At 53.0% G+C, this 20,815-nt stretch overlaps 2 protein-coding genes across 5 annotated transcripts in view; both read left to right on the forward strand.

Annotated features, from left to right (window-relative positions):
* Positions 1-18,815, forward strand: part of flnba (filamin B a) — a 52,132-nt gene extending 33,317 nt beyond the window's left edge. The window contains exons 22-47 of one of the 4 annotated variants that reach the window (XM_084704197.1): positions 157-330; positions 478-640; positions 869-1,029; positions 1,893-2,060; positions 2,241-2,364; positions 2,476-2,629; positions 3,382-3,571; positions 3,744-3,991; positions 4,206-4,289; positions 5,731-5,833; positions 6,008-6,148; positions 7,951-8,079; positions 8,236-8,409; positions 8,721-8,879; positions 9,219-9,422; positions 10,489-10,641; positions 10,790-10,912; positions 12,453-12,626; positions 12,886-13,152; positions 13,236-13,373; positions 13,554-13,669; positions 15,011-15,143; positions 15,319-15,495; positions 16,700-16,918; positions 17,080-17,283; positions 17,472-18,815. In XM_084704197.1, coding sequence (XP_084560323.1) covers positions 157-330; positions 478-640; positions 869-1,029; positions 1,893-2,060; positions 2,241-2,364; positions 2,476-2,629; positions 3,382-3,571; positions 3,744-3,991; positions 4,206-4,289; positions 5,731-5,833; positions 6,008-6,148; positions 7,951-8,079; positions 8,236-8,409; positions 8,721-8,879; positions 9,219-9,422; positions 10,489-10,641; positions 10,790-10,912; positions 12,453-12,626; positions 12,886-13,152; positions 13,236-13,373; positions 13,554-13,669; positions 15,011-15,143; positions 15,319-15,495; positions 16,700-16,918; positions 17,080-17,283; positions 17,472-17,659 — 4,268 coding nt within the window. In that variant the 3' untranslated portion in view covers positions 17,660-18,815. Of the gene's footprint in view, positions 1-156; positions 331-477; positions 641-868; positions 1,030-1,892; positions 2,061-2,240; positions 2,365-2,475; positions 2,630-3,381; positions 3,572-3,743; positions 3,992-4,205; positions 4,290-5,730; positions 5,834-6,007; positions 6,149-7,950; positions 8,080-8,235; positions 8,410-8,720; positions 8,880-9,218; positions 9,423-10,488; positions 10,642-10,789; positions 10,913-12,452; positions 12,664-12,885; positions 13,153-13,235; positions 13,374-13,553; positions 13,670-15,010; positions 15,144-15,318; positions 15,496-16,699; positions 16,919-17,079; positions 17,284-17,471 lie in introns of those variants that run through there. The other 3 variants (XM_084704198.1, XM_084704199.1, XM_084704200.1) reach the window with 3 other exon arrangements.
* A 1,092-nt stretch (positions 18,816-19,907) lies between these two features.
* LOC146273161 (protein SPMIP1) lies at positions 19,908-20,730 on the forward strand. Its single transcript, XM_084704223.1, has 2 exons — positions 19,908-20,343; positions 20,571-20,730. The coding sequence occupies exons 1-2, from the start codon at positions 19,908-19,910 to the stop codon at positions 20,687-20,689; spliced, it is 555 nt and encodes a 184-aa protein (XP_084560349.1). The 3' UTR covers positions 20,690-20,730.
* The last annotated feature ends 85 nt before the right edge of the window (positions 20,731-20,815 follow it).

Here is a 20,815-nt window from a genome sequence, read left to right on the forward strand (position 1 = left end):
GTGTAAAAAAAAAAAAAAAAAAAAAAAAAAAATGTAGGCGAATTCCTAGACGTAAGACTGTGGCTCTATCGTGGGCTAAAGATGGTAGCGATGACCACACGCCAGCCACGACCTCACTCACTCACTCCTGCTTTGTCGCCTGTCGTCCCCCTGCAGCCGTGTTCCGGGAAGCCATCACTGACTTCACCGTGGACGCCCGTTCGCTGACCAAGACGGGAGGCGACCACGTGAAGGCGCGGGTCAACAGCCCGTCAGGCTCCCTGGTGGACTGCCAGGTGACGGACCAGGGCGACGGCACCTACGGCGTGGAGTACACGCCCTTCGAAAATGGTAAACGCCGAGCGAGCCCGGAGGGATCCGACCCTGCTCTCTCACTCGAACGACGGCCATTTCAGGATATCGTGGTCCGATTGGTGAAAAAAAGGTGCTTACACTTGAGGCTTATACATCCAACGCATGCGCGTGTCCATTCCCTAGGTCCCCACAGTGTGGAGGTCCTGTATGATGACGCCCCTGTGCCCAAGAGCCCCTTCAAGGTGTCCGCCACAGAGGGCTGCGACCCGGCCCGTGTGCTGGCCAAAGGCCCCGGGCTGCAGGAGGCCCTCACGGAGAAGCCCAACAACTTCTCCATCGTCACCAGGTGAGACCCCTGCTCACGGGGCCGGGGCGCTCTCTACCGCCAGCGACGGCGCTGATCCACCTCTGGGTCTCATCTGAGGCACAGCACATCAGCATGTCGTATGGAATCACTCACGTTCTCTGCTGGTGCTTCGAAGCACTGGTTCAATAGAGATCCTCCTGCTTTGTCAACCAGGTTCTGGTGGGAACAAGAGAACCTGTTCTAAATGCGTGTGTGTGGTGTGTTCAGAGGGGCTGGCATCGGTGGTCTGGGCATCACGGTGGAGGGGCCCTCCGAGTCCAAGATGTCTTGCAAGGACAACAAGGACGGCAGCTGCAGTGTGGAGTACGTGCCCTACGTCCCTGGGCTGTACGACGTCAACATCACCTACGGAGGAGAGCACATCCCTGGTGAGACCCCTGGTGACCACCTCCCCTCCCAGTTACCTCCCCCTACCAGTTACCTCACTATCCCCCATTACCCCCCTCAGTAGTTACCCCACTGTTTATCTACTCCTCTCTAATACCCCATTGCACAACACCTCATGTGTCTTTTTCAATCCAACACAGAATAACTCCGCCCATGAACCCCCAGATATAGAAACATGTTTGTCTCCCTGTTGCCAGGTTTTATTTTCCGAAGTAGATAGAGGACTTCAAGGATGTTTTAGTGATTTGCTTCCTCATTAGGTCCGGTTTATATACCTGCATCTCCGGAGAGATTTAGCTGTTTTAATAGCAGGAATAAAAATAAGTATGCCCTTGCTGTTTTTAATGGACGTTCTCTGTAGGGGCCTGAGCTTGTAACCCATCCCAGCCTTTCATTGACAGCTGTTGTTGTTGTTTACACCGTGTGTAGCGTTTACGCAATTGTGTACGCATGTGACGCAGAGAGCCAGACCTCCAAATGCGCAATGGGACCAATCCATTCTCCATAGATAGAGAACTTTGTGCATTCTCGCCATCTGTCGTGTTCCGAGACCACACATTTGGCTGCGCGTATTAAGTTGCACGAGCCGTCCTAAATCACATGCGCGGGACAAGATGGACTCGTATATCAGACACGGTAGACAGACACATACCCGAGCTAGACGGTGAACAGTTGTTCTCCGTCAACCACGGGGCCTCAGTTAACACAGTATGGTGTCTGACCAAGTTAACTCCCGTCTGCTCTCATCCTCACCTTTTGTCCTGCCTTCTCCGTCTGTCACCTTTCCCCGACCCTCCCTTCAACCCGCGACGTCACGCTGTACGCCGTCTTCCTCCACCTCCAGGCAGTCCGTTCAAGGTGCCAGTGAAGGACGTGGTGGACGCCAGCAAGGTGAAGATCTCCGGGCCGGGTGTGGGGTCAGGGGTCAGGGCCAAGATCCCCCAGTCCTTCACCGTGGACTGCAGCAAGGCGGGGGTCGCTCCCCTCTCTGTCGCCGTCATGGCGCCGAAAGGTGAGATCCGTCGGGGTGGACAAAGACTCGTCACGTCATTGATCGGTTCTGGGTTTTTCGAAGCACCGATCAAACGCAACTCTCTCTCACACTCACCCTTAAATAACTCTTGAATCAAATACTCCATCATAACATAGGTTGGTCTTTGTCAACATCTGTCTGTGTGTGTGTGTGTGTCAGGTTTGGCAGAGCCAGTGCAGGTAACAGACAATGGAGACGGGACCCACACCGTGGCCTACACCCCCTCCTTGGAGGGGCCCTACTCTGCCGTGGTCAAGTATGCTGACGAGGAGATCCCTCGCAGGTACAAACGCACACACACACACACACACGTCATCTCCGTCGAGTTTTACACCCACACAATAAAATGTGTTTTTCTCCCAAAACATTCTCTTAATGGTTGTTGTTCCTGCAGCCCCTTCAAGTTCCGCGTGCTGCCCACCCATGATGCCAGCAAGGTGCGTGCCAGTGGACCCGGTCTGACCACAGGGGTGCCCGCCAGCCTGCCTGTGGAGTTCACCATCGACGCCAAGGATGCGGGGGAGGGCCAACTGGCAGTGCTTATCACTGTGAGCTAACTTCACAAACACACACACACACAATTCTATGTTTCAAGTGCGAATGTGGAGATGGTTTGAGAAGCCCAGGGCTGTCCCAAGGCTGTGGTTATCACAGATTGATGGGTAGATGCTGGATGTACAGATTGGAGGGTAAGGGCAAAGCAGCTCTATTCTGTACATTCCCCAGCTCGCGCTCGCATCTCTGGTAACGTTCGTAACCCCTGGTCAGAGTGTGTTCTGCCAAAAGAAGGTCCTCTGAGAGGCCCTAGGAGAGCTCTAGCAGGGAGATAAATGACCCCCTGTCTGGCTGTAGCTGCCTGGGCCGACGGATGGGGGCTCGGTTCAGCTGGGGACTTCCCTCCCTCCCTCCCTCCCTCTTGGAGCTTCAGACATATAAATCAGCTCCATTTTGTTCTGTAGCATCTTGCGACATGTTTCGGACACGCTTGAGTGAGGCGGACGAGGCCCTGCGGAGAGCCGAGCATCTGAACCCCATCAGCACACTCCCCGGCAGCTCTGACACAACACGGCAACCAGCTGCCACCATTAGGAGCAGTTAGCTGAGCGCGCCAACAGCCAACTGTTAAACATTAGGCTGTTGGTCGAGCAAACTGTTTATTATCCATTCCGAAGCTGTGTCATTTGTGTGGATTGTTTTGTTGACGTGTTTCGAGGCATAAATTCATAGATTTTTGTTGCTACAGAAACATACTTGGGTCTCTCAGGAGGTGTTTTAAAGATATTGGGTGTCTCATCACTAGGACCAGGACGGCAAGGCCAAGAAGACCAGTATCCAGGACAACGGCGACGGGACCTACAAGGTGTCCTACGTGCCAGACAAGGTCGGCCGCTACACCATCGTCATCAAGTACGGAGGAGACGAGATCCCCACCTCGCCGTACCGGGTCCGCGCCACCACCAGCGGAGACGCCAGCAAGTGCACCGTCACCGGTGAGAGCGGGCAGAGGGGTGGAGCCCACATCCCACCTCTAACACAGGATGGAGGGGCTCCGAGTCCACAGAAGGATCTGGAAGGGCTGGATGATTTGGCTGAATTGAGGAAGTTACCCTGAGTGTGACGTACGACTTCACCACCTGCTGACCTTTGACCCCCATTCCCCAGGCCCTGGCATCGGCCCCACCATCGCCATTGGCCAGGAGGTGGGCTTCGTGGTCAACACCAAAGGCGCTGGGAAAGGGAAGGTGCAGTGTGTGGTGGTGACTCCTGACGGGAGCGAGGTGGAGGCGGAGGTGATGGAGAACGAGGACGGGACCTTCGACATCTTCTACACGGCGCCCACGCCCGGGAACTACGTCATCTACGTCCGCTTTGGGGGAGAGAACATCCCCAAGAGCCCCTTCAGAGTCATGGTGAGGAACCGTACTCACTCTAAACGATGCGCTTCTATATTATCTAAAAAATACATTCTATTCTTACCTTGAAATGTGCCTATCAACTGAGGTTTTTGTACGCAGTCCGTGTGTTTCCGTGTTTTGTTGTCTGTGTTTTTGGTGACGTGTTTGAGTGCTGGGTGTTTTGCGTGACGTGTGTTCATCAAGATTGACCTCCGTTGTTGCTCCTTAGGCTACTGATGAGGTTCCCATGATGCAACAGCAGACAGCCCAACAGCAGCAGGGAGCTCCTGTAGCTGGCTTCCAACATCCCTGGGTACAAACACACACACACACACACAGACATACCCCATGATACACACACACACAATACTTCAAGGAGACCTCATCTGCATACAGAACACACACGGGCCTAATCAGTCAATTCCGTGATCACCGTCATTCTGACCTCAGCTCTCCTACCTCAGAAACTCCTGTGTCTGAATTACTCTGGTTTCACTCTCACTTTCAGGGGAATGGCTGCCCTCTGTCGACTCTCCTCCCTTGACTTCCTCTAATCTCTTTTTGCTTGACCCTCCTGTTGAATGATCCCTCACACCACCCAGCACCGATCCCCTTGCTGCTGCAATCTGTCGAAAGTCTGAAAAGTGACTTCCAGATATCTCTGTTTTAACCAGTCGTTCCCAAACCTCCCACGTCATCCCGTGTTGTCCGTTTCAAACGTCCCCCACCCTTCACAGCGTCCCTCCGACGCCCTCGGCTCGTCTGTCCAAAGAGATAGACGGAGCTATCTATCTCCACCACACGGTCTGACAGTGGGAAAAGAAAACGGGGGGGGGGAAAGTGTGGCTCATCCAGTGGGTATTTTGTGGAAAATGAGCCGTCCAAAAGGAAAACGAGTCCCGTCTAATCCCTCTGATGCAGGACCGGGTGCCACCGTGCACCACGTGACTGCCCGACCCCAGGCCCTTCTAGAAGGCCCTTCTGGCACCATGCCAGCCTCATTACGGGAAGGACAATGCCGTTTCCTGGGTTCCCAGCAGGGGGGGGGAGGGGGAGGGGGGAATGGAAGGGGGGCGGAGAGACAGACATGCCCAAACTGATAAAGGAGACGGAAGAAAAAGTGAGGTTGTTTACGTTGTGGTGGAGGGGGACTTGGAGTTCACACTGGTTTACGCCAACTGGCTGCGGGGTGGTAGGGAGACTATTGTGTTGAACTAGGAGAGACCAGAGTTGGAGAGAGCGACGGCCAGTGCATGTGTGGTAGATCAGGACATCACGGCAGGCTTTTCTGCCTCCTTTTAGAACACACTTCATCCTCCTTCCTCCCTCTCTTTTCCACCTCTCCCGTCACCCAGACGTTGGCGTTGCTTGGGGGACTCTGTGGGGTGTCTTGGTTCCTCCTCCTCTCCCCTCCAGGGCTGCCCCCCCCCTCCCCCGCCTCCTCCAGGTGTTCTGAGCTGGGACGACCTACCTCCGTCCTCACCTCCTCCTCTTCCAGAGCTCCTCTTTCATCACTGCCATGGCTGAGTCATTCAACTGCCCGATCACACACCACCTCCACCACCCTCCCCCTCTTCCCTCCCTCTTCCTCCTCCTCCGCCTAATGCAGTGCGGTCGGCGGTTGCACCATGCGAAGCGGCTCGCCGACATGGTTGCGTGTTCTGTTGCTCTGTGTTTTACCGCCAGACTGTCGTCAGCTCAGAGACTCGGCTGTTCGCCACTTTTAACCCTCTGTCCCCACCCTCCCCCTCCAGGTGACGGCAGACGGCTACACCCCTGTTAACAGCATGAACGGGACTGGCTTCAGGCCCTTCGACATGGTCATCCCCTTCGCCTTCAGGACGGGGGAGATCACAGGTGAGTAAAAAAAAAAAAACACTGAGTCGAGTTGAAAATGCGTCATGGATCCAAAGTTATCTCAAATTCCGTGCACCACCAAAAGTATTTTGAAACCAACCAAATCACATTAGACTGACAAGAATAAGAACGTCAGACGGGGTGTGTGTGTGTGTGTGTGTGTGTGTGTTCCAGGCGAGGTGCACATGCCATCAGGGAAGACGGCCCAGCCTGAGATCATAGACAACAAGGACGGCACGGTGACCGTCAAGTACGCGCCCACCGAGGGAGGCCTCCACGAGATGCACATCAAGTACAACGGCACACACATCCCAGGTCAGCCTCTCATGCACACACACACCCTCACCTGTGCACACACACACACACACACCCTCACCTGTGCACACACACACCCTCACCTGTGCACACACACACACACACGCTCACCTGTGCACACACACACACACACCCTCACCTGTGCACACACACACACGCTCACCTGTGCACACACACACACACACCCTCACCTGTGCACACGCTCACCTGTGCACACACACACACACACCCTCACCTGTGCACACACACACGCTCACCTGTGCAAACACACACACACACCCTCACCTGTGCACACACACACGCTCACCTGTGCACACACACACACACACCCTCACCTGTGCAAACACACACGCTCACCTGTGCAAACACACACACACACCCTCACCTGTGCACACACACACCCTCACCTGTGCACACACACACCCTCACCTGTGCACACACACACCCTCACCTGTGCACACAGTCTGAATTCCTCTCTTGTGTTGGTAGTTCCTCTGTTGTTCTATTCCTTCTATATCTCTGCTTTCTCTTCTCTGTCCTCCCTCCCTCCTCTCCTCCCCTTGTTCCTTTCCTTATTCCCCTCTTTCTAATTTGTAACCAGACTGTTTTCCCACCCGCTCCCTATCTGCCCCCAGCTTCTCTTCTCCCCCCCCCCCCTCCAAGTCCACAGGTGTTCTCAATGCTAGGAGTGTGTGTGTTTGTGTGCAAGTCACGCACAGCTCTCTGCTCTGTTCAGACTGATGAATTTCCTGTCAGCATATTTGTGCATTGAAGTCATACATAGGACATAGCATGGGGATGTGGGTGAGTGAGGACGAGTGTGTGTGCGCTAATGCGAGAGTTGAAAAGATGAGACAGTTCAAGAGATGTCTTTTAAGTACCCAAACACCCAAAATGTTTTTTGATTTATGACGCAAGTGGTGAGAGAAACCTCTGACATCAGATGGAGAGAATGTGTGTGTGTGTTTGAGAGAAACAGAGAAAGCGAGCGAGAGAGAATGTGCATGTGTGGGTGCGCGTAGTACATGTTTGCATTTGTCTGTGTGCACGTCGCGGCCCTCGTGTCAGTGCTTGTCGGGGGGGGGGGGGGGGGGGTTAGGGTTAGTCGGGGGGGGGGGGGGGGGGGGACAGGGCTTGGCGGCGTACCACCGACGACTCAGTTTACCATCAGATAATCCTATCTGGTGATGTCATCGTTTGTCTGATCAGACAGGGGGGGGGGGGGGAGACGGGGGAGGAGTCTCCCTAAATCATCTGCTGAGACCCACCATACCTTTGATCCCTGTTGCTCCCAGCAACAGTCTTGTGCTCGTTGCCCTGTCATTTCCCCTGGTATGAGTACAGATCCAGATGTCATTATGGGATATCCTGCCTCACGGCCCTCAGTAAAGCTGAACGAGCTGCCCATTGTCTATTGTTTGATATTACGACTATGCTTCAGTCTCGCCAAGTGTTTTGTGCATTGCCATGGGTACAGTTCCATTAAGAACCTCAGACCCACTGGTCCTAGTTAAACCTAACAAGCATCCAATTTACTTTAGAGTGCAATTTGTAAGTGTGTTGACGAATGGTAACCCTGTCATGTACAACATCCAGATACACGGCGGTAGTACATGGCTGCATTTTTCCAGTCAGTCTGTCTGTGGATCAACAATCTCTCATCCCCACCACAGAACCCCTGGGGGGGACGAGGAAAACATGTTGACCTAAATCTCCAACGGGTTTTGTTTTTGTTTGTTTGTTTTTTGCCGTGCATGAAATAGTTGTGTTCTGACGTTCTTGTGTTGGTTTGGTCCGCGCAGAGAGTCCCCTCCAGTTTTACGTCAACAACACCAACAGCCCCAACGTGACTGCGTCCGGCCCGGGGCTGATCTACGGCCTGGCCAACAAGACCGCCACCTTCACCATCTACACCGAGGACGCAGCGGAGGGTACGCCATCAGGACCACATCGTTACCATGACGATGGACCTCTATCCGTCTTCCTTCATGTCTAGATGCCCAAACACTGCTACTGTCAGATATACAGTGCATATTAAATAGATGGATACATTAGAAATATTGGTGTGTGTGTGTGTGTGTGTGTAGGTGGTTTGGACCTGGCCATCGAGGGCCCCTCCAAGGCAGAGATCAGCTGTGTGGACAACAAGGACGGCACATGCACGGTCACCTACCTGCCCACGCTGCCCGGCGACTACAACATCCTGGTCCGCTACAACGACAAGCACATCGCCGGCAGCCCCTTCACCGCCAGGATCACTGGTAAGACCTGGCATGCTCTCCTGCAGCCCCCCCTCCTCCCCCCCACTGGCACTGAGTAGTGACATCATCCCACAAGGAGCCATGACAGCATCATGCACTGATGACTAGAACACCCAACCCCCAGAAACGCTTAACTCACAAGTGGTTGTCCTCGCCTAGAATGTTCTAGGGCGGAAAGGGGGGAGGGGGCTGTACACATAGAAAACGGACCCCGATTTCAGGTAGCCAGGTAGGAAGAAACCCAAGAGAAGGCGTCTACAGTCATATAACCATGAACCCCCTCCCCCTGCCGCCCCATCTGTTCCTTGCAGAAGACAACAAGCGCAGGTCTCAGGTGAAGCTGGGCTCGGCGGCAGACTTCTCCCTGGACATCAATGAGACGGACCTCAGCCTGCTGACGGCCAGCATCAAGGCCCCCTCCGGGAGAGACGAGCCCTGCCTGCTCAAGAGGATGCCCAACAACCACATCGGTGAGAACCAGGACACGGGACATGCTCCACCTGCAGAATGCGAAGCAGCGGGAACTGTGGTGGGATGCTGGGTTGTGTATACTGGATGGTTCCTGTATAAAGGGAGAGCAGGGATGGAGGTAGAGGGATAAAAGGCATGGGGGGTGGGGGGAAGCATCAGAAACATACCTCAGCCCTCCAGCCTGTCTGCGTTTCCGCAGCAGTAGACCCACTCATCTGCTCGCGCCACAGATGCCGCTGTCAAGAAGATGAATAAGACTCTTGCCTTTGCCTGTCGGGGTACGTTGAAGAGGAATGGTGCCTCACTCTCTCTCCCCGTTTGTCCTCTCTCTCCGTCAGGTATTTCCTTCATACCGAGGGAGGTTGGGGAGCATCTGGTCAGCATCAAGAAGAAGGGGCGCCACGTGGCCAACAGCCCCATCACCATCATGGTGGTGCAGTCTGAGATCGGCGACGCGGGGAGGGTCAAGGCGTACGGCCAGGGCCTGGTCGAGGGACACACGTTTGACATGTCCGACTTTGTAGTGGACACCAGGGAAGCAGGTGAGGCCTTTTTGCGCGTCGTGCTGCAGCTCTGACCCTGGGACTCTGCCTAGAACCTCCCTCTTTCTGTTTCTAAATGAGCCCACTGCTCGGCCCCGTGAATCGAGACTCAAACCCTCAACTGGATCTCACTAGGCTTTTTATAATGGTCTTGCTTAGCCACTCTCATTGTCTCCATGTGCCTCCTGGAAAGTGGACTAGCTACAGTGGCTAGTTATATCTGACCTCCATCATCCTGCTGTGGAACATTCTAGATCTTCTCAATGTCTGCCCCCTTGCAGGATGAGGCTGTGAGCCTCAGCACTTGGAACATTCCGATTTTAGAAATCCATTTGTGTTTTGGTGGCCAGGGTTAAATTCAGGCCACATTGGGCCCAGTATGATAGACGTGGAGGTGAACCAGGTCTAGGGGGGGCAAGGCCTTATAGGGTGTGAGAGACCATGTTTAGTCATCAGTCTCTGCTGGGACTGGGCAACATGCCTGTCCCATTACCTGGCTGTCTAAACTCTCTGGGGCGCTCCGATTCCAGTAATTGGACCTACGTAAGTGTGAAACTAAGACTTTTTCTGGGGGGGGGGGGGGGGCAAAAAATTTCTTTTCACATATTTGTTTCTGCGTAATTAGGTAGGATGGCCTCCGCCCAAGATTTTAAGGAGTGGCTCAATGGTGGCCACAGAGGGACATAAATAATCGTAATAGTTAGTGCCATGAGAGTGCCTGTTTTTGGAAACATGCTCGATTGCAAAAATGTTCTAGTTTAACGAGCTGTTCTCCTAATCCTAATCTTTTCATTAAATCCATTATGGGACAGATTACAGGGTATTAGCACAATTAGCCTGTTTTCTCCATGTCTTCATAGTACACCATACCCTGGCAGGCCTGAAGTTTTGTCACCATAATTTTTTGTATCCATCTTATAACAATCCCTCCTAAAATAAACTTCACACATTCATACCCCTGCACAGCTCCAGCTGGTTCCTGAAGGCTTGTGTGTGTTGCGCGAGTGTCCCTGTGTCTCTAAGGCCTCCTGTGTGTGTGTGTGTGTGTGTGTGTGTGTGTCTCCAGGGTATGGAGGGCTGGCTCTCTCCGTCGAGGGGCCCAGCAAGGTGGACATCCAGACGGAGGACCTGGAGGACGGCACCTGCGGCGTGTCCTACTGCCCCTCAGAGCCCGGCTCCTACATGGTCTCCATCCGCTTTGCCGAGGAACACGTCCCAGGTGAGCCCCCGGGAAGGATCCACATTGTAGAGCAGCAACATGCAACTAGGAGCACGAGACATTTTCGATTCATTCAACGTCAAATGGTCTGGAAGGACTCCTCCCCCCCCCCCTCATGCTGGTGTCGTGCGCCCGTCCCTCTCTCCAGGAAGCCCGTTCACGGTGAAGGTGACGGGGGAGGGCCGTATCCGGGAGAGCATCACACGCCGCCAGAAAGCCGCGTCCGTCGCCACCGTGGGGAGCGTCTGCGACCTCAACCTCAAGATCCCAGGTAGGGGAAACCACTCCACCCCACCCCCCTCATCCCTCAACCCTGCCCAGCAGAACAACATGGCCTAACCCAGTAGAACCACAGGCGTACCGTGGGCCGAACCCCAGCCGCATAAGTCAAGTCCCCGGGATCTGCTTTCAACTCGGGGATTGCAGATAAGTAGTGCAGTGGTCCGGTCCTGAGAGTGTGAAAGGAGTCCTGGCTGACAGTGGTGCCAGCGGTTCATGTCTGCTGCTCCAAGGCCTCCTCAATGATCATGTCTGTGTTAGACTCTCACCTTTTTAGTGCCGGGATGGACCTCTGGTTATATGAAGCTGTTCTACAGGAGACATCTGCTGTGTGTCCATCCGTGTGTGTGTCAAATAAAACCCAGTCAATGGTGTGAAAGGTGTAACCTGAACCTGAACAGTCATGGCCAGATATCCCCCCCCCCTCCCCCTCTCCATCTGTGAGGCTAGCTAGCCTTGGACAGACTTGAGTCACCCATAAACACATGCCTCGAACACGCACCCAGAGGCATCCTGTAACCATAAAGCAGCTTCCTCTTCTCCTTTACTGGCCGTTAAAGAGCAGACTCTGAACATGACTGCATTCACCTGCTCTGTCGTCAGTAAAGATGTGGACAGGACACGGGGAAAGATGTATATTTGTGTGGTGAGGCACAGTTCAAGAATGCGGAGCCTGGTCGCGGTTGTGGGGAACTGAAGTGTGTTGGAGTGTAGGGTGGGGTGCTGGATTCTATAGACACTGTCTCAGTTCTCGGAAACCGGAAGATGAATGCCTCGCTCTCAATACCTGCCTTTGTCTACCTCGAGTCTCTCTCCCCTCTGGCCTCTCTCCTGGCCTCCCCCCTGGCCTCAGGCTTCTCACACATTACCTGGTAGATATCCAGATCTCAGATATTCAGGTCCTGCCACTAGGGTGTGAACAGAGAGCTGCAGAATTGATGGTTCTATTGTAGGTGAAAGTCCACGACAGGATTTTTGTTGTTGTAGTGTTTCAATGTGCCTGCACTGTTTCAACACTGTGCTTGTCTTACCACTGGTTAGCCTAGGACACAAATTGATTTGTTTTTTTTTAGCCCTAATCTAACGAAAACCATATGTGGACAGTAATACAAGGCCCCTGCCTCCATGTACCGAGGTTCAAAACAGATGAGACATGGTGTGGCCAGAAGACGTGTGCAGTCGCCTCCCTGTAGAGGGAGATGAGCAGCTGCACGCTCGACACTCTCCTCGGGGCCAAGGCCGCGCCTCCAGACTCTCCTCCTCTCCTCTTCTCTCTATTCTAGCGCTTTCTTCAACCCCCGGGGCACCGGGCTTTTACACTGCGTCTCCTGTCTGCCAAAGATGTGCTTCCCGTGTCTTCTCTGTGACTTCTCTGGGAGCTTGTCGTGTGTTCACTTCTTCCTCACTATATTTCCTTCCTGTCGTTTCCTCTCTTGTGTCTCTGTCCTCCCTCCTGTTCCCTCCATCCTTTTTCTTTTCCTGTTTCATCCTACCTGCCCCCTCCCCTCCTCCTCCCCTCCTCCTCCTCGCAGTGACCTGGTTCCTCTTGGCCCTGTCGCGGGAGGTTCTGTCCCGGGGGGCCCACCGGGCCCACTGCTCCCTGTGGTTGAGGGGCCGCGGCGGCCCCGTGTTCTCGGGGGTGTCGGGCCTGGTGCTGGGCCGAGCCCGGGGCCTGTGGGTCGGGGCGGCGCCCTCGAGGCTGGCGGGTGCGTTGTAAACCCCGCTGGGCATGTGGAAGAAGAGGTTGGCAGAACCGTGCTCCCATCATCCTTCTGAGTGTTGAGCGTGTGCGAGGGTGGAGGAGGATGAAATGGAACATCTGGATGGACCTGCTTTGATGTGTGCTGATTCATGCCCGTGCTCCCCACCCCGAGTCTCCTGCATCTCTGCTTTCTCTCACTGGCCTCCTTCCTCCTGGCTCTGTGTTCACCCGCCTCCCCCACCCCCCCCCTCTCCTCCCGGCAGAGATCGACATCCACGACGTCACGGCCCAGGTCACCAGCCCCTCCGGAACCACAGAGAAGGCGGAAATGGTTGCGTCGGGCAACAACACCTACTGCGTGCGCTTCGTGCCCCACGAGATGGGTGTGCACACGGTCAGCGTCAAGTACCGGGGCCAGCACATCCCCGGGAGCCCCTTCCAGTTCACCGTGGGGCCCCTGGGGGAGGGAGGGCCTCACAAAGTGCGTGCTGGAGGCCCCGGGCTAGAGAAGGCCGAGGCCGGAGCTCCAGGTGCTGATTATTTACTGAGTAAACACAAACACGCGCACGCACACGCACAACAACACTAACTGTTATATCCCCCCTCCCCCCAGCTGAGTTCAGTATCTGGACACGAGAGGCAGGGGCCGGAGGGTTGTCCATCGCCGTGGAGGGCCCCAGCCGGGCGGAGATCTCCTTCGAAGACAGGAAGGACGGCTCGTGCGGCGTGGCCTACGTGGCCCAAGAACCTGGTAGGGAGGCCGCCACCGCTAGTGTGCATGGACGAGGAGGATGAAGGAATTCCTCTACTTGCCTGAATAACCCCCCCCCCCCCCCCCCCCGACGGGTGTCTCTACTGTACGCTCTCATCCCAGTCATCAGTGTCTCTCTCTCTCTCTCAACTCCCAGCATTCTCTCTGTCTGCCCCACAGGTGACTACGAGGTGTCCATCAAGTTCAACGAGCAGCACATCCCCGAGAGCCCCTACCTGGTGCCTGTGTGCGCGCCCGTGGACGACGCCCGCCGCCTCACTGTTACCAGTCTTCAGGTGAGGCACGAGGAAACACCTCTACACCTGGGCGTGTCCGCAGCTAGCAAACCCCCCCCCCCCCCCCCCCCCGATCAAAGAATCAAAGAAAGACCATTCTTGGTCTATATAGCCAACTTATTATTAAAAACGCCTTCCAATCCATCTCGTAGTTTCAAGCTAAGATCTTATCAAGGCCCAGGAAACAAACATATTTGGATGATTTAGCTAATTTCCTGACTGTCTCATTTCTTGGGTAAGCACCTCCGTCTCCTCTCAGCTGCCATCAGATAGAGCAGTAATGAGCTGATGGTTTTCAGGTGTATCTGAGAGCTCTGTTAAAGGAGGCCTCCAGGACAAGCTCGCTCCATGATTGACCCAGGGTGTTCCTTTCAGCTTAACTCCCCTCTAAGACTCTCTGTGGTGAGATATAACTGAACATGAAATATCTCCCGCCCCGAGAAGCAGTCAGTCATGGGAACTTTTGGATACGATTTACTCTTGGCTTAGTTCATTCATGTCAAGCCAATATGAAGCCACAGTTGACTCCATGTTTTTGGCAGGAAATCTAGAACATAAGCGTTAGGCCAGACGTAAAATATGGACGACAGGAGATTTGGTTTTGTGTTAAACTTGTAATCCACCCACATAAAAGCAATTGACATAAACGTAGTTAATGTAGCAACAATGTAATCGTAATTAGAAAACTTTCCTGTGCACTGAGGCATCAAACATTTAGTTTTTGGTAAATACCACTTTAACCCTGGCCTCTTGGCTTTGCATAGCTGCGGACATCCACGATACCTGTGTGCAGAAGCTGGTGTTTCTCTTGTGTTTCATTTAAAGGCTCCTTAACAGGCTCCCAAGCCTCTCACAGAGGCGATGGCTAAAGCAGAGAGAGGCCGACTCCAGCCCCGCCCTCACACCTCCTAACCCTACCTCCCAGTCCTCTGTCTGGGTGTCACAAGCCTACTTGGTCCCTGTGGTGTAGTCGTGCTCCAAGTAGTGTACCCTCTAGTCCCTGTCCTCCTATAGACCCTAGCTGTAGCCCTGCTCCTAGCTGTGCTGTGCTGCAAGAGGGCTCCTGTTAACCTCTCTCTGCTTTAACCTCTCATGGAGCTCAGGTAAAAGCACCCGTGCTTCCTCAGGTGGAATCTTTCCAGCGCATAGCTGTGTGTTAATTATGGAACTCACCACTCTGATTGGAATCTGTTCTCATGATGATTTCACGGTGTGTTTTGATAAGTCGGTTGTGATCCAGTCTACGCTGTACTGCCCTGGAACAACCCTTCAGCCTGTGCTGCCAGGCAGCCAGGGAGGGCGACTTGGCTGACCTTGTCGACTGTCTTGCCCCTCTACCAGGAGTCAGGGCTCAAGGCCAACCAGCCAGCATCGTTCGCGGTGCGTCTGAACGGGGCAAAGGGCAGCGTCGACGCCAAGGTGCACAGCCCCTCGGGGGCGCTGGAGGAGTGCGCCGTGTCTGAGCTGGAGCAAGGTGAGGCTTCGGGGGAAGACGGGACCGATCGCATCCTGCCCCGGGGTGTTTTGAACCATGTGAAGTTAGGGGGGGGGCCTGTCTTCTGCCTCCCCGCCCCCCTTTGTCTTCCTTCTCCTCATCTTTGTCCCCCCTCTCCCTGGCTCCCTCGTTCCTCCCCCCCCCCCTCCCCCAGACAAGTATGCCATCCGCTTCATCCCCCGGGAGAACGGCCTCCACTCCATCGACGTCAAGTTTAACGGCAGCCACATCCCCGGCAGCCCGTTCCAGGTGCGCGTGGGCGAGCCGGGACAGAGCGGGGACGCCGGGCTGGTCAGTGCCTACGGGGCGGGCCTGGAGAAGGGGACCACAGGTGAGCCTCTCGCTGACACACCCGGGGCCGTGTGTCGTATGCACCCCGGCCTCCAGCAGCTGGTACTTCCCTTCCTGACGTTGGGTTTCAAGGGCGGTCATCTTCCCCGTCGGTCGACCTCATCAAAGTCTAGATGTGACAATCAATCCACCTTTTCGGACCTCCCCTGTGTTGTGTGGTTTCTTCATTCAGACGAGGTCAAGGACCAACAGTGTCGTTTCTACAGAACACCGTGTACTTGCCTGGGTCTAGTCTATCCACCTGCACATATAGAGGGCCACAATCCCTTCCATGTATCCCCCCTGCTTGACCCCACCACCTGCCCCTCCACCCCAGGACCAGGACAGCAGGGTGGGAACCATACGGCTGGTTCTTCCACCTCCAGCATGCCGCACCAACCCTCCCTCTGTTTCATCATGCAGATTAGATCAGAGGTGTCTCACGTTACTCCGGTTATTTGTTTTGGATCGTGTCCAAAGCTAAGACGAGGCTGTTTTGTTTTTTTTTGGGGGGGGGGGGGGGGGGGGGGGGGGGGGGTGGTTTGAGTCTGTGTTTTGTTGCAGCAGAGAAGAGGTTATTGGACTGACACACATGGGTTCGGAATGTAGGTCCTTGCATTCTGGCAGCACATTGGTGAGCTTAGCAGTTCCACCAACGTCACGTATATCATTTTTTTAACGCTATATTAGAATCCATCGAAAACCAGTAGTGATGTGTCACAAGACGTTAAATCCTGCTGTTAAATGTGCAGCCCGGCTGAGTAGCCCTAGGTGTCCCAGGATGAAGAAAAGAGACAAGGTTTTAATTGTCAGTTTTAAATGGCACAGCGCAATGGTACAATGGTAGTGCTAAAGAATAACAACCTTGTAATGGTCCAATCGTAAATCTGCCTTTTCACGATGCTGCCCTGCCCTTATGTCTACTTCAGATATCGTGGGTGTGTATGTGCATGCGTGTCTGTGTGTCTGTGTCTATGTGCATGTGCAGATGATTTATTTATGCAGCCTGTCAGTCGGCTGCGTCTGCCGGCTATCACCTGACTTCCAGATGGCTTGCCACAGGGGAGCTACGCTACCAAAACTCTCAAAGTTTCAATCTACCAGAGCGACTCCACTCTCACCAGCATTGTCTCATCTTATGAGAATAGAGATCTACGGAAATCCAAGGAAAACACAAACAAAACTGTGTGTGTGTGTGTCTGCAGGTAACAAGTCTGAGTTTGTCATCAATAACTCCAAAGCTGGGCCCGGGGCGTTGGCGCTCACCATCGAGGGCCCGTCCAAAGTCAAGATGGAGTGCCAGGAGTGTCCAGAGGGCTACAAGGTCCACTACACCCCTATGGCCCCCGGAAACTACATGATCAGTATCAAGTACGGGGGGCCCAACCACATCACCGGCAGCCCTTTCAAGGCCAAAGTCACCGGTAAGAAATGCTCTTCCTCTGGTCACGTGATCCGGTAGTGTTTTTGGAATCGCTGCCTCCAACCGGTGTTGTGGAAAACAACCGACGGCGTGAGGAAACGACATCCTATTTCATCATTTCTCTTCTCACAAGTGGCTCTGCTCGTGCCCCCCCCCCATCAGGTCCTCGCCTGGTCGACGTGAACAACGCCAGCGAGACGTCCACCCTGATGGTCGAGCCTTTCGCCAGGTCGTCCAGCGCCAGCTCCAACAGCGCCCTGCCCAGGACGGCCTCAGACGCCAGCAAGGTGCTCAGTCGAGGCTCAGGCCTCAGCAAGGCCTACGTGGGCCAGAGGAGCAGCTTCTCTGTAGACTGCAGCAAAGCTGGTAAGAAGCCTCTCGAAGACGTACATGCAAACAAAATTCAGGCAGGCCCCAGTGTGCCTGCACTGGTCTCAGTCTTGTCCTCATATCTTCCTTCACTGAGTGACCTAATCAAAGCCTGTGTTCTGTCATGCTGTGTCGGCTGTCTACTGGGGGGGTGTCGCTGACTGATGTTGGTCCCTGTTCCCCAGGTAAGAACATGCTGCTGGTGGGGGTCCATGGGCCTCACGTTCCCTGTGAGGAGGTGCTGCTCAAGCACATGGGCAGCATGCAGTACAACGTCAGCTACATCCTCAAAGAGCGGGGGAACTACATCCTGGCGGTCAAGTGGGGGGAGGAGCACATCCCCGGCTCGCCGTTCCACGTCACCGTCCCATAATGCACCGGGGAGCCGGTGGAGTGGGCCGCACCGCTCCGCACTCCCAACAGAAACGTGTGATTAGTGAGACCATGGAACTGTCTATAGCCCCAATGTTAGGAATTGACAAATTTGCACTTGGTGACATTTTATACTGTAAGGGACAGGTAAATCCTTGATATTGCATTATCACATTTGACACAACAATGCACATTTTCCAAATTCACTCCTAATAATGGGATTAGCGACAGAATAACAGGATTCACTTTGCCACAATTTAACATTTTAAACGAGACCAATTGAACTAGAAAATGTGGAAGCGAGTGTCTTAATATTTACTACTGATGTTCTGTGTTGTCTTCTTGTACTGTTGTATCACCACACTTTGACATGATTACACCAGATGCCATAGTTGACAACCCAGTGACCCATGTTGTTCAGCTGAACACTGCTATTTCCTGACTGGTTCTTGTGCAGTGTACTCGACTGTGACATGTTTGTGTGTCTGTACCGCGTGTTGAACTGGCCTCAGTTAAACTGACCACCTGATTTTGCTTGGGAATTCTCCTGGTTTTGCTGAGCTCCGCTCCTAAAGAGATTGATGTTCCGATGATCTGTACTTCACTGTGAGCATGCAAGAAAGTCCATAGAAATTGAATGATGTTGTGTTGGTGCCATATACTAAGTGCAGATCTTGGGGAACCAGATGCAACTTGGCAATTTTTTTGCGCAACCATATTGCTATTTTGAATCAATATATCTGCTGTCTGACTGGTTTGCAACTTTGAGTTTAAATCTCAGTTGTCTATATACGATGTTCATCCACCAGAAACGAATGCTTCTCCACATGCTTTCTATACACTCTGCACAATCAATTCTATCCTGGTCTTAAAATCTTCTTACACTTTCAGGAATAACGTTTTGTTACTCATGTATGTACACTTCTGATTCTTGTCTCGTCTTAGTGTAGGTTTATGATATCAACGATAGTTTTGATACCCGTGGGATGAAAGTATTTTGTAATAAGTATTTTAAAAGACGAAACAGTCACTTTTCTTTTTGTATTGGGTGATCGAATGTGAAAAACATGAATTGATCTACATCCCGTATGATGTAGATCTTGTACATTGATGTACGATAATAAAAGCAAACTGGAAATAAAGTTGAAAGACGTCAATTTGCTTGTGGTTTTTACTGTTTGGGATGAAGTGGTCCGTGTTTGGTTATCAGCAATGTGACGGGCATATCCCCTTAGCTTCCTAGTCAACAACACTATATATAGTTATGTAGGGATGTCCTTAGGTAGCCTCACACCAAAACCTTTTAACAAATCCTCAGAGACAGGATGTTGGATCTGCAGGGGCAGGAAGGCCGAGTGGCCAAGTGACTGCAGAGGAAAGACAGTCACAGACAAGTAAATGCCTGTTGATGCTGCTAAAAATGGTTGGTTTTGTTCTCGTTTTCCCCCTTCAACAACAAAAGCATCCTTTTTATTGTGAATTAATCCCTCTGCTGCTATCCTACTTGTTGACTGAAGGGTAATTGGTGAATGAATGGATCTTCTGTCCTGTTATACAATAATAGCTTAGGCCTGGAAACTCTTTATAGCTTCCTGGTTTTATTTTTGTTTATGATAATTAACTGGAATGTAGGGGGGAAAAGAATTAAGGAATTGCACGCGTAAATGGCTCCTCCTGCCTGTAGAGAGTTAGGGTTCTGTAATCCAGTCATTCCATTTGTAGTCCAATCACCACCATGTCTTTATTTTACACAACATGGAGTATTTATCTAGACTTATACTGCCATCATCTGGACAAACTGTACAACTCCATCCACTTAAATGAATGGATGTCCTTGCTTCCTCACCTACCCAGGCCAGAGGATACAGGAACAGGATATGGTAACTGAATCGGTCGTCCACCAGAAAATAGATTCTCCCCTCTGTTTCAACAGTGCCTGTGCAGATGAAAGGAACCAGATCAAGGGTAGGTGCAGCGCAAGCCGATCGAGATGCACGCCCTCTACTCTGGTTGGGTGACCCGAGACAGGGAGGGAGGGCAACATACCACTCTTAGGTTTCCCAGCAGCTCCTGTGTTATTGTCTGTGGAGCTGCAACCAAGTGCTTTAGCTCCTCCACGCAGGGGTTCCTACTAGCCAGCTCTGCTCTCAGGACAGGCAAGCCATCCTCACATACTGATCTGAGGGAATGTTAAGTTGCTGTGTTGAACGCAATTGACCAACCTGTAGTCCAGAGACTGGGGAGTGAAAATGAGGAACCTGCTGACTACCCAGAACCAGAACTGCTACCGGGAGCAGATTGAGAAGGAGACCTACACACGGCTGGCCTGGAAGAGTCGCTACAGCCACCAATATCCTACTGCCTTCATCTCACGCATGACCAGAGACCTTGGGCTTCCCAAACTTCAACTCCCAGAGTCCTCCAGGACCAGGCCTACCCTCCCCCCGGTCCTGAAGCCAGGGGAGAAGAAGAGAGAGGTGTCCGCTCCAGTGGTGGTGCAGCGGTCCCTCAGCGAAGCCCCCCTGATGAGAGCGGTGACCCCCCAGACCACAGCGGACCTGTACCAGGGCTTCTCCAAGGAGGGGAAGGGGCGCAGCCTGTACCTGCACAGACGCACCCAGAAAGGCCCAGAGGAGAAGTTTGACTATCCTGTCCTGTCCTCCTGGGAATACGGCTGGAGACTGGGTGAGACATTACAGCCTTTACTCATACTATGTCAGTTCCATTTGAAAGTGATCAGAAAGTGGGACTTACTTGTGATATGTGAGACGAGTCTCTTTCATAGCTTGATCGAGGAGACTTCAAAGGATTAGTCAATGATATGTCACATGCTGTTGCAGTTGCTTATATCTTAGTGTTTTATCGTGACGTACGATAATGCTATCAAAACAACTAAAACGTTGTGTTTCTAGGTGACTATGAACAGGATTACAGATCTCCGACCAACGGGAAGTCAGGTGTGGTGAGGAACACTTTCTACGCGAGGAACGGGATTTTCAATTTTCCAACAGAGACTGATCGTCTTGGGTGACAAGCTGAACAGCCTTCTCTGTCATGCTGTTTTGCCCTTGTAATCACTGACCTCGAACCAAAAGCTATTCCCTCCAAATAACGAGGATGACAGTTTAAGTTGTTCGGTTTTTATAACTGATTATTC

The sequence above is a fragment of the Hypomesus nipponensis genome, chromosome 9, assembly GCF_054491055.1.
Source record: "Hypomesus nipponensis isolate SF chromosome 9, ASM5449105v1, whole genome shotgun sequence".
In the NCBI taxonomy this organism is placed as follows: Eukaryota; Metazoa; Chordata; class Actinopteri; order Osmeriformes; family Osmeridae; genus Hypomesus; species Hypomesus nipponensis.